At 41.1% G+C, this 12,855-nt stretch overlaps 1 protein-coding gene across 2 annotated transcripts in view; it reads right to left on the bottom strand.

The window, feature by feature from the left end:
* Positions 1-12,855, bottom strand: part of ctnnd2a (catenin (cadherin-associated protein), delta 2a) — a 459,985-nt gene that overhangs the window by 202,227 nt on the left and 244,903 nt on the right. The window contains exon 10 of one of the 2 annotated variants that reach the window (XM_048615969.1): positions 3,094-3,213. The exons of the other annotated variant lie outside the window; for it this stretch is intronic. Within the exon in view, the coding sequence (XP_048471926.1) occupies positions 3,094-3,213 (120 nt within the window). The remainder of the gene's footprint in view (positions 1-3,093; positions 3,214-12,855) is intronic. 2 annotated transcript variants of the gene reach the window in all.

Raw genomic sequence — 12,855 nt, 5'->3', positions numbered from 1 at the left:
AACGGGTAAGGATGTCAGTTACGTTCTGTAAAGGACATTAGTGTATCAGATAGGTTTTTCTGACAATCATTACTGATTTCATGGGCATCGTTGGATTCTTATTTCCAGATTTTTATTCAAATTCCATCATCTGCCATGGCAAGATTTAAACCCAGGTCCCTGTAACATTACCTGGGTCTCTGTATTACTAGTCCAGTGGCAAAATGGCCAGGCCATAGGAACAGAGGAACTGGAGTAAGCCATTCAGCCTTCAATCTTTTTCCATCATTCAATGATCTCATGGCTGATCTATAGCTTAACTCTACATACCTGACTTTGGCCCATATCCCCTAATACCTATGATTAATAAAAATTTATCTATCCCCTAGAAATGTAAAAACAGATTGCAAGGGATTCTACTGATTTCCAAAATGAAAGGGTAAGCAAAATAAACAGAGGTGTTCTAGACATTGAGAAACTATAGAAACTCTTGCTCTGTGTTTTTGACATTTCTAGCTTGCTTTCTTTTAACAATTCATTCAATGTGGCTATATCCTTTGCAGCTACTTTGCGTCCTTCTCATCGCTGATGTTCCCACCGAACTTTGTATCGTCAGCAAAATTGGATGTGTGGAGTTTTTAGCAGCTGTTTGTATCAGACAAGCTGAACGGAGATGAGGACTATGTTGCGGGCACAGTTATGAAGTTGGGAAGGATTCAAAAAGGTAAAGAAAATGTTTCACAGTTTCACAGGCTTTTTTCCTTTGAAGTTAAAATTGCACCAGCCATTGCAACTCAGGGGAGGATCTAGCATTATGAACTTTGCAATGTTTAGGTTGCCAAACCTTTGGCATTGCCTGTCCTTTCACAGACATAAGGACAATGGTTTCCACCTGGGCACCAGGAAGGATGCAGCTAGAACAAGGTACTGCACGCTCTGAAATTGAGGCCTTTGAATTGGGGCCACTGAGGCAAGCACAGCCTGCACGAAAAGAGCATAATGCCAGGAGGGAATCAGGAGAGAGATGAGAGATATAAAGGGTAGGGACAGGTAGAACACTGAACAGAAGATCTACAGGCAGAGGCAAAGAGACTTGATCATGACTGAAAAGCAGTATTGAAGGAGTGTGAAACCCAATGGACAGCTGGTCATGAATACCTGCGTCTTTATCGGACACCTGCAGCATCTCAGCTGGGTGCACATTGGTGCATCATGCTGATGACAGATGCCTTCTCAGCTAGAGATGACATTAAGATCACAACTGACAAGGCACTGTGTATTTAAGAGGGCAATAGGTCCAATGACTTGCGAAGTCTGGCGGTGCCATACAATGTTCTCCTATGTAATTCCTCCCCTCCCTTGCAGTGCCGGTACTCCAGCTCCCACAGCCATGTGCCATCTCATGTCCCAGATCTGCAGTGGCAGGCTTTGGCTTAGGAAGACCAACAGCATTAATGATGTTTATTTTAATTTGATTGCCTTTCCTGTCCTCAATAGCTTAAATTGACAGAAAAGTCTGACTCCATATCTGTTGATGTTTGATGGTAACTGTCACTGTTCCTCTTGAAACGCTGTTGCTAACTCTCGCGTGATGCTCTCACTGGCTCTTATTGTGATTATATCATTTCTTCCTGTGATATTTTCATTTACTCATCTTCAATTCTGCCACCTCCTCAACATCATGAGCTGCATCTCCAGGTACTTGTAAACATACATTAATTAGAGGGAGAGTTTGCTATCCTTTCTTGTCCCACTTACAGTGATAGAAAATTACATAATATTAAAAGTTGGGCTGGATTGTCAAATGGTTCAGCCAACTCAGATGCCGGTCTCCCTTCTGACAGATATATTGGAGTAGCAGTATTTCTGTCATACTCATGGGAAACCTGTACTCTGTAAGATCACTTGAAATTAGTGCTGCATTCAATCTTATCCCATTCACATTTTCCCTGCCAGTTAACAAGCTATTCAAGGATCAGCTGCCTTTGATGTGGCTACTTAATAGAAGTGTGTTGTTTTTATAACTAATTGAACACTCAAGAGAACTTAAAATTTTGGAATGGTCTTATAATTGTTTTTGTTTTCAGTATGAACCTCAGAATGAGTGACAGGCTCCCATGGGTTGGTAGAATTTTTTAAAACCTGCCACACAGATTCTGAGGTTCTCCATGATTGATATTGTTTGAGTAGCTATGGAGGTAAAATGAAGGTAAATGTTGGCATGAAGGGACATGAGTTGGCATGGAGGAAACATGAGTCATGGGGAGTAAGAGGGAGGCATGATTTGGACTGGAAGAAGCAAGGGAGTTGGTGGAGGACCTAACAGCTTCTAGAGCAACTAAAATGAAGTCCCAAAGTACTGAATCAGGCCTTTGGACCAGTTCACATTAGCTTTCAAGCACTTCAATGGCCACCTCTGATTGGATTCTAAAGTCAGCAGGACTGTTTGCTGCTCCTGCCTCCCAGTTAGGGTGTAATAGGTCCCTTTAAACCAGTGCATCTGCCAAGCCAGGATATTTCTCAATGTGAGCTACTCAGCTTGGTGGCTAAATTCTGACAAATCGTTTACAAGAAACATTTTTCAACTGAACCCCGGGTACAAATTGCTCATTTGTAACCTTATTTGAGTGTGAATATGAACAAGGTACATTTGGATAGTTTCAGCCCATGGTCTGTGGAGAGATGTCCATAGCTTTTCTATCCCACAGGGTGGTCTCCTGTATGAGAACCAAGAGATTGGGATTTCTGAGCCTTCCTCCAATTTATTTATGTTAACTACCAGTTATTCGAGCAATCTCTGTGGTTAGAGCATAGAGAGAGTATGATGTGCTGCATCTGTCACCTACAACAATTGTCATTGAGTGAATATATACAACTAGAGTTAGTTATAATGCTTTAACTCTTTGGAATTGTGAGCATGCCAAGGCTTTCAGTTGTAAGTTGCAGCTGTAAATGTTCACGCACAGACATGCAGTCAGCAATGAAAGCACTACAAGGTTGTGGCAAGGGCTTAACAAGGGTGAGCAGGAAACTTGCATCAGGTTATCTGGCGACACTTTGCAGAATACATATAGGGCCGTTAACCGGGTAAATGGAACTATTGGGTAGGCTTACCTTGGCAGCTTCCTTAAGGTGTGCCATCTTCTCCCACATCTGTTCCCAGCTGTATCGGGCGCTGCGCGCAGGGTTGAGCCTGACCGCCACTTCCTGCAGGGCATGCTGCTTTGCTGAACTCTGGAGTGGCAAACAGAGCAACCCTCCTCACACCCAAGTCATACAGCAGCACCTTCACGTCATCAGTTATCAAGCAGGGTGTTTGATTACTGTACCATTAATAGCCCACCCTCTGTTTCCTGAATCCATGTTGACTTTGCCAGCCCCTAGGTATTGCTAGCTACAACTTGAATTCCCCCCAAAAAAATGCCTTCAGGAAAACTCAAATATATTTGGGATTAGTATTTTGAAGGTTACTACAATATTTGGTTCTTAATGCAACCACTTACATTTAAGTGGCTGCATCTGTTTAAATGCTAACAACCCAGTAAAGTAATTGGGTTGGAGGCACATTTAGAAATCTGTCCCCTATATTAAAGTCCATGCATTACATTCCTACTTACACATTTTCAGTTGTAATTATAATGCCCACATCTGTTACAAAATCTACCTATGCCACACTAATCCCAATTGGCATTATCACTTGCAATGCCAGTCAGTTTTAGGTGTACCAGTGGGTGGAGTGGGTGGAAAATAAGTAGGGTACCACTGCAATGTTATTTTACATAATCAGGTTAAATTGTAAACAAGGGTATACAAATCTATAATAGAAAAAGGTGACACAGAAATGCTGGAGGTGTAGGGTTTGTAACATGATCTAGGTTTTCTCCACTGAAGTGGTTTTCCTGAAAAACACTGGTGGCCCTTATAAACACATTCACCAGTACAACTTTGAACTGTCACTTAATCTGGTTAGACGCTTTTGAAGATTTCATATGTCAGTTTTCACTAGCAAATTCTGAAAGAAGTTTTGTTAAAAGCAGCAAATGCATCAATTCTCCTTGACCAAGTTTTCAATGATAAAACTGTGCAGCTTATGGCTGATTTGTCCCAATGTACAATAGCTTGTATTGGACCTTCTTATGCAGAATGCATCCCTCCACTAACTGCTTGGACTGCCTTTCCAATGCACTTTACTGACCTTGATTTTCACTAGGACAATCAACCTCCTCATCATCACAGATATGCCTGATATAGTCAACAACCGAGACAAGCCACAATAGAGAATGGCAATTAGTATTTTCATGGAGGTAGCTCGTATTCTGTCTTTGCGTGTTTTGAGGAGAAAACTGCCCCATAAAAATCAGCAGCAGCCTCTAGTACTGTGTGATTATGCTGATCTTGGTGGGTGAAGTGTATCGATTAGAATTGGCATGAGCCAGTCTGAACTTTGTGGATCCATTTGGATTCAGCCAGGATACACTGTTTGAATCTGATCCCCGAACACCTTTGTAGGAGATCAAGTGCTCTTTGGATTGACAAAAGTAGGCAGGACTGTGCATAAAAAATGTATAAACTCATGGAATTGTGAATGCCGTGGGAACAGTGAAGACAACTGTCAAAAGCATCGAGAGGAACTGTCAAAGGCATATAATAAAAGGAACTGTCAAGCTGTGAAGGAATTTAAAGATACTGCCACTTAAATCTTTGGAAAAAATAAGTTTGGAGTTAAAACAGATCATCACTTCCTGCTTCACTCTGTCTGTTGATATATGCCTGAGTGTTGCCATTACTGGATTCAGTGTTATATGACTGGTTTCACAACCATCCATTATCACAGTAGAATGCCTGGCATTTCACAATTTGATTGACAGCTGTAAATTGTGAAGGACTGTAAACAGAATAAGCGGAATTTATGAATTTGATGGCTTTCTTCAACACATTGAAGTTGACATTTTAAATTTCTTTGACCTAATCCCCACATTAGCCCTGAGATGAGCTCATGGTTGATATGGATTGAACTGTCAAAGGTACAAAGGAAATAGGTGGTGGGTGGGTCTACAGGCTGGTATGAATTGACATAAAGTTGGCATAAGGGCTATAATGGTTTACCAGGCTTGGGCAGAGGCCTTAAGTTAACGTGAAGACAATTAAGGATAATGGGGCTTGATACAGAGACCTGAATTGACATGGAAGGTATGAGGTGTTATGGGTAAGTGGAGCTATGAGTTGGCATAGCTGGAACATGAAGTGTGCGTGTGGGGGGTGCGGAGTTCAGGGCTGAAGATGGTTTATGATTTATTGCCATTTTTAAAAAAAAATTCAATACATAACATAGGGGCAGGCCATCGAACTGCTTGAAACCCAGTCTCCACGGCTTTCATCCTGGAGAACACCAGCTGAAAACCAAGAGAACTGCATCACCATGGAACAATATGCCCAACATCTGGGCCACTTTTCTCGGGGTTGGATTTGAAGGGCTGGGAAATGTTCTGACTCAGCCCTACTGATCTCGGAGTGAAAATCCAGGCTGGAGTCAACATTTGCTGAGTCATTCTACTCATCTGGGGTAGTTGTTACTGCTCTTTGCTGGGCTTTCCAGCAGCTTTCCCATCTGAGCTGGTGAGTTGACCACTTGGTGGCGAGGTGGAGAAGGCTGTCTCTATTGGCCGGGAGGTGGGGGCTGATGAGAATGGTTGTTTCTACATTAGCTGCCCAGCAGCATCAAGGAAATAATAAATCCTGTTGCCTCTGGCCAAGGTAGAAGAAATGATCAGCTGAGATGTACCCAAGGATTAGCTTGGCATGGATCACAATCTGATGTTCCAAAGCATTATATATCTCCAAGGAACACCGGACACAGCTGTGCAAGAGACAAGTAGTACTGAGTATTGCAGAAAATATTGCTGAAAATATCACAGGCAATGCATTTATAGAGCATCTTTAACATTGTAAAATGCCTAAAGATACTTCCAAGCTAATTTCTAACTCAATATTCATTCATCCAGTGATATCATCAGATTCATTGGTCATCTCCCTAATCTGTATTCGATCTTACCGTGGGAAGTTAACTGCATTTAATTATGAATGACAGCGACGACATTCTAAAAATAAACCATTGGCTGCAAATGCTCTGGGACATCCAGCGGGTGTAGAAGGTAGCAAATTAAATAAAATGTGCCCCTTCTTATTTATGATTGCTTACTGGATAATTTGTCTTAAAAATGTCATACAAAATGGTTGGACTTCACTGAGTAGAACATTTCCACAAGAGGAGCACTCGTAAACAACCTAGCAAAGAGTAGCAAGATGCAAACTGTAATGGAGTAAAATGGTGCTTTGCAACAAATTGTCCCACAGTTCTCAATACACTGACTCTCCGTCTCCTTGACACTGTGTCACACTAGAATCATAGAATCCCTACGGTGTGGAAGCAGGCCAATCAACCCATCGAGTCCACACTAACCCTCCGAAGAGTATCCCACCCACACACATCCCCCCACACTATCCCTGCAACCCTGCATTTCCTATGGCTAATCCACCTAACCTACACATCCCTGAAAACTATGGGCAATTTAGCATGGCCAATCCACCTAGCCTGCACATCTTTGCACTGTGGGAGGAAACCAGGGCAGCTGGAGGGAACCCACACAGACACGGGGTGAATGTATAAAGTCCACACAGTCGCCCGGGGCTGGAACTGAACCTGGGTCCCTGGCACGATGAGGCAGCAGTGCCAACCACTAAGCCACCATGCTGCCCCAGCAGAGCTATTGGCAGATATCTCCACACTAGATGGATAGGAAACTCAGAGGAAGACCGAAGTATTAAGAATGCCATTGGGTAGATGCCACAAGTAGAGGTTGGCGCTTATCAGGAATGACAAGGCCAGTACAAGTAGTAGGAGGAAACAAAGAGAACAGTAAAGACTGTAAGTACATTGCATATCCACAAATCTGAGAATAACCTTAAAAATAAACACTGCTTTGTTGAATACTCTTTTATTCAATCATTTGCCTGTAATTCTTTTAGTTTGATCTTCTCATATAACTGGTAACTAGACGAGAGAATTGTGTAACTCATGGCAGCTGTTACAAGATTAAGACATCCCATGAACTGGATTTACATTGGAAGGTGAAGAATGATTCTGAGGAATTATGTTAGAGAAAAACAGATTTGCATTTGTGCAGCATTGTGCGTGACCTCAGGACTATACCAAGATGCTTTACAGCCAATTTCACCTTTGAAGTGTAGTTACTGTTGTAACATAGTAAATGTGGCAGACAATTAGTGCACAGGAAGGTTTTGCAAACAGCAATATGTTTTGACCAAATGATCTGCATTTTGGATATGCTGGTTGAGGGATAAACTTTGACCTGGAATGGAGAGGAAATCACTTTTCTTTGCAACTGTGTTGTGGAACTTTTTATGCCCACCTGAGAGAAGGGAAAATGACTGTTTTACATCTTATTCAAAAGATGACAACTCCATGGCCCTCAGAGTTGAGTTGGGATACAAATCGGTAAAGACTGTCGTCTATCCTGAGGCATGATCCAAAAGACCAGTTGAAATATATATTGTGGCATGTAACAACTGAAAAAGGTGTAAGGGAAAAATAACAGCCAAGTTTTGCTGGAAATAAGCCTGTGTGGACATCATCTGAAGGCTATGTAGCTCAGTATGTACTGCACTCTATAGATGAATGACCTGTCATCACTAACAATTTCCACACAGTACTGGCTTCAGCAAAACTGAAGTTAAGGGCGGCACAGTGGCACAGTGGTTAGCACTGCTGCCTCACAGCACCAGGGACCAAGGTTTGATTCCAGCCTCAGGTGACTGTCTGTGAGGAGTTTGCACATTCTCCCTGTGTCTGCGTGGGTTTCCTCCCACAGTCCAAAGATGTGCAGGTTAGGTGGATTGGCCATACTAAATTGCCCAGTGTTCAGGAAGGTGTAGATTAGGTGGGTTATAGGGGGATGGGTCCGGGTGGGATGCTCTGAGGTTCAGTGTGGACTTGTTGGGCCGAAGGGCCTGTTTCCACACTGTAGGGATTCTACGATTCTATGAAAACACTACAGAGAATTGTGAGAAAGAAACATTTAGCATCTGGAACTTGGATAATGCAAATGAAGGAATTGCAAGAAATAGTGCTGGTTAAGATATGGCTATACTGATTTGCACTGCTATACCAGAGGAAGCCTTTCCTGCACATTCACAGATGCAATGTCTTTGTTAATGTCATATTGTCAATGCATGCATCTAAACATAAAATGTTGACACAACACAAACTAATAATAAAGTTCAAATTGATCATTTTATGTTTCAGCAGTCAACTGCAAGTTCTTGTGCCTAGTCTACCCTTCATTTATCAATTATTCAACCTGTTAAACATTGTCTAAACTACTGTCAAAGATAAATGATCAGGACACTCAGAAATAAGATTCCCAACTTCCAATGCGGAAAACTAATTGTGACATATAATTTAAGGAGACTTTCTAGTAAAAAATGAAGAAAGCAAATTATTTTGAATAAAATATTGAAGAAAAATGTCATCACCCAATGTGGGAACTTAAACGATAATCTTGAGGTTGAGAGCGCCATTATCTATAAGCTGAGCTAGTTAGGTTATGTAGGATCTTCAAAAACAAAATCCTTCCAATTTGTTCACTGATTTTTCAATAAATATTGGCCTGCTATTGGTTAAAATATCATTTCAATTGCTGCTGTAATGTTGATATAGACATAGCTCATTGACAGCATTTATAAATTATACTTTATTCATATACAATCACAAGAATAAGCAATTGGGCAATAAATAGCAGGTCTAAATAAGGATTAGGAATCAGCGCAGGCTTTGTGGGCCAGAGGGGCTGCTCCTGTGCTGTATTAAATTGTATAATAATGTTATTATGAGTTAGGTATCTGACAGTTCATTAATAACGAAGTGTGCACACTAATATGACATCTCAGCCTTACAGATACAGTCTGGATTATATACTTAGTTAGATTACTATTGCACTACATACATAGTTGACTGGCTGGCTAACAGACTGTATAGTAAGCTGATTACTAACTGAATGTACAGGAAGTAAGATGAAGACTTTTAATGCTGGACTGTCACATGCTGTAATGTCATCTGGATGCTTTAAAGGCCTTTTTGAGATCTGTGCAATAATATAACACCTTAGAGTTTGGTGCTAGCTTAACTGGATAGCAGGGGTGTTCAATTTGGGAACTGTCGTGGTCTCTATCTTCCTCTTCTACAGTATTCCTTTTGTCCTCCACTGTTCATGCTATCTGACAGACCTGGACTTGTTTGCCATCCTCCGAGCTGTGGTATTGTTTCAACATGTTGATGTGTCACAGCTGATTTTTTTACAATCTTTATCAATCAAATAATTCACCTCACAAATTCTCTTGGTTACGCTATATGTGCCATTGAACTGGGCCTTCAGTGGGTTGTTCTGTAAAAGTAGTACATTAACAGATAGTCCTTGGCTGAAATGTTTGAGTTCTGGCCTGATTGTTTGCCCATCTATTTGCTATTTGTGAAGTTTTAAGGTGTTTTGGACCATATAACTGACCTTGTGAGTCGCTCCCAGACTTTCACAAATTTACAGATTTTTCCCTTTGCTCTAAGCAAATTTTTATGATTAGTTTCAGTTGAACTTTCACCTCTTGCCAATAAACTAATTCAAGAGGACTAAAACTGCTGGACTCGTCGTGTGAATCCCAGGTAGTAAAATTTGTCCCAGTCATGAGGGTAACTCATGATGGTATGTCTTCATCATTGTCAAGGGTTTGATGTTACTGCTCTAAAATCATGTTTGACTGTAGGCAGTCGGCTGAGAAATTTAGGAATATTATACTCACACTACTCATAACCTTCTGGGAAATTTTACACGTGGAATTGATTCAATTGGATCATAGCTGGTAATCCATTTCGGGTGAAGAACAGGGTTAGCTTCGCTATTGCTAACTGAGCATAAACCAGACAGTCACATTATTACAGTGAGGATTTACTGTTGGCCCACCTTCATTTTTGGCAGGAGTCGACACAGTTTACCCCCAACACCCTCGTAAATTGTTGAGCAAGAACTGGCATGGATATGAGGGCACTGGTTTTATTACAGGCTGGGGCTTTCCCACAATCAATCATGCGTGACACCATTCAGAAAACTGCACCACATCCTTGTGGGAGTGTGGCCGGTAAAGTGCAGACTTAAACTTGCTTGGCTCTTCCAGTTGCCTATGTGCCAAGTTTGTTGAATGGCAGTCACCTGTCTGTACTGTTCATCTGGTGTCGGACAATGGAGGTTTTTTTAGGTATTGGACAGATCACTACAAAGGAAGGGGAAATAGCTGGAGTATTTCTTAGGATCACTCTGTTTCCTTGATCGCATTTGATCGCCACCACTTTCCCATGTACGAAATTATTTCTGAGGCATATCTTGACCCTGTCCGAGGGCAAACTTTGGAGAATCCCCATGTTTACCAGCCTAGACACGAAGCTACAAGCCAGGTACAATAGATACAAAAGTATGGGTTTTATGCTCTGCACCAGTACAGTTCACTACAACCCCAGGTTGTAATGTACTCTGTTAGAAAGTGACACCTTTACCCAGCAAAAGGACTGGATGGTCCCTGTATCTTGATGACAATGGGTTTACTGCTTCAATATAGAGGTAGGGAGTTGCTTATCGTTTTGATAAAGAATTCTATATAACTCTCAGGGATTTTGTTCACTTCCCCACATTGCTATTTTAGCTTGGCCTCAGAGCTGTAGTCACGGCTGTAGCTTTGTTTGCTGTACTCAGTCAGGGTCATTTGCTTGCATGACTTGGGTGTTCATCAATAAATCCTATGGATTTAAGCATTGATTTCCAGTGATCAACACAAAACTGTCCCATCTTGCTACAATGGACGCTGCAAAGTAGACTGTGTGATTTCGATATACTTTTAATAGAATTACTTTTAAGTTTGGACTTTTGCATTTTCAATTAGTGACCAATCAAGTCGTCTATGCGTCTGAACAGTTAACAAATCACTCAATTATTTTTATGGCCTTGGTGATTTTTTTCTAAAACAGTTTGTGAGAGCTATCCTCCAGAACAAATGTTTTATTTGGTCTGTGTTACAGGTGTTTATGACCAGGCAAGGTAAATAATTGTGCATCAGGATCTGTTAGAAATTTCTGTACTTTTTTTTAGGGTTTGGGGAAACACTTGTAGTTTGGTGAGAGATCTTCCAGTTTTCGTTTGAGTTTTTGGCAGTTCTGCAGAAATCCTTGGATGAAGAGGGATGTATGAAGTGGTGTTCCTGAGAAAGCCAAAAGACAGTTTGATTTGTTAACATGAGATTACTTTAGGGTAAGGGTTTAGTGATAGTCTGAGAGTTTGGATAAAAGTCTGAGATTATTTGAAGCTGAGAACATTTAATTTTAGGTGTATGAAAGTTCCGGCAAAAGGCTATCAGATTTTCCAGACTGGGAGCTGAAGTCACAGTTAAATCGAACAGATTGAGAATCAGAGAAAGGGATTCTGTGGTGTCAGTACTTTACAAGGGGTACTTTCGGGTGCTGTACAAGGCAAGTTGTTGGGATAGGTAAAGGAGTGTTTTGGGATTAATGGGATTATACTTTTAGTGTGGGTTTAAAAATCTTTAAGTTTGTGTTATATGTAAACCGAGGGACTCAGTTAGCTTGAATGTGATTTTGCAATGCAGAGTGATGCCAACACTGCGGGTTCAAATCCCAAGTGGCTGAGGTCACCATGAAGATCCTCCCTTCTTGACCTCACCCCTTACCTGAGGCATGGCAATCATCAGTTAAATTCACCGCCAGCCACCTCTCTCTAATGATACAGCAGCCCTAAGGTCCTCTGGGACTATGGCAACTACTTTGATGTAAATAGATTGGAGTTTTCTATTTTATCTTCATTTTTTTGCTTGATAAACCTTTGATTTATTGTTAAAACAAAATCTGCAACAACACATTCTCAAGTTTCAGCGATAGATTACTTTGTTAAATCAAAATAAAACAAAATATTATCTGCCAAGCCAGATCTCAGCATTTCTTTTCTTCTCTCAGGAGAACTTTTGTTCTTAGTTGTCCCTTCTCACTCACTCGCCATTTGCCTTCATTTCACCCTCCCACCTTCTACCCTTCTTCAGTTTGTGGAAGTGATGGGAAAAGGGTTTCCCTTGGGGTGAGGGCTTGGAACATCAGCCACCCTAGCTGCTTGTCTGTCTGTTGGAACCTTTTAGCCATCTGTGTGGCTTCATATTTAAAAACTTTTTTCAAGGAGAATGATGACCCTGAGGTTCTTGTACATGGTGTTTGTTTTAAGTGCCTAAATCTATTGATCAAAGTACAGTTATTTTGTCCTCTCAAATTCTAAGTGACTATTCCCAGATTTGAAACTTCTGCCTGTAAATATAGGGGACAAACTCATAAACAGGAGGATAGCCTATTTTTCTCCATCTCATAACTTGAAAATGCCAGCTCTAAAAGTTTAAACTTCATGAGCTTTGCTACTCAGATGTCTTCATGAGCAGCATCCAGCTTTCTATGGAACACTACATTTGTTTGGCTATTCTTTCAAACTAAATATAACATTCCTCTCCGTCCCTTTCCTCAACCTTTCGTATTACTTGTACAAATTTAAACAGCTCCATACTTGGCTGTGAGTGGATGGCAGATCCCACCTCAACAATATTTCCAATGAATTCAAGAGAATCCTCACCTCTTTCTTTCTAAATTCTTTCTTCACCTGCACAGCCACACATTTCAGCTTGTCATTGAACTGTAATGTCCAAGAAACCTGTACAGTTATAATTGGCTGAATTTTCATTGTTTCAGTTGGCAGAGTTAATTCCAAG

The sequence above is a fragment of the Rhincodon typus genome, chromosome 2 (genome assembly GCF_021869965.1).
Source record: "Rhincodon typus isolate 14 chromosome 2, sRhiTyp1.1, whole genome shotgun sequence".
Taxonomy (NCBI): Eukaryota; Metazoa; Chordata; class Chondrichthyes; order Orectolobiformes; family Rhincodontidae; genus Rhincodon; species Rhincodon typus.
This window is presented reverse-complemented; position numbering and strand designations above follow the sequence as displayed.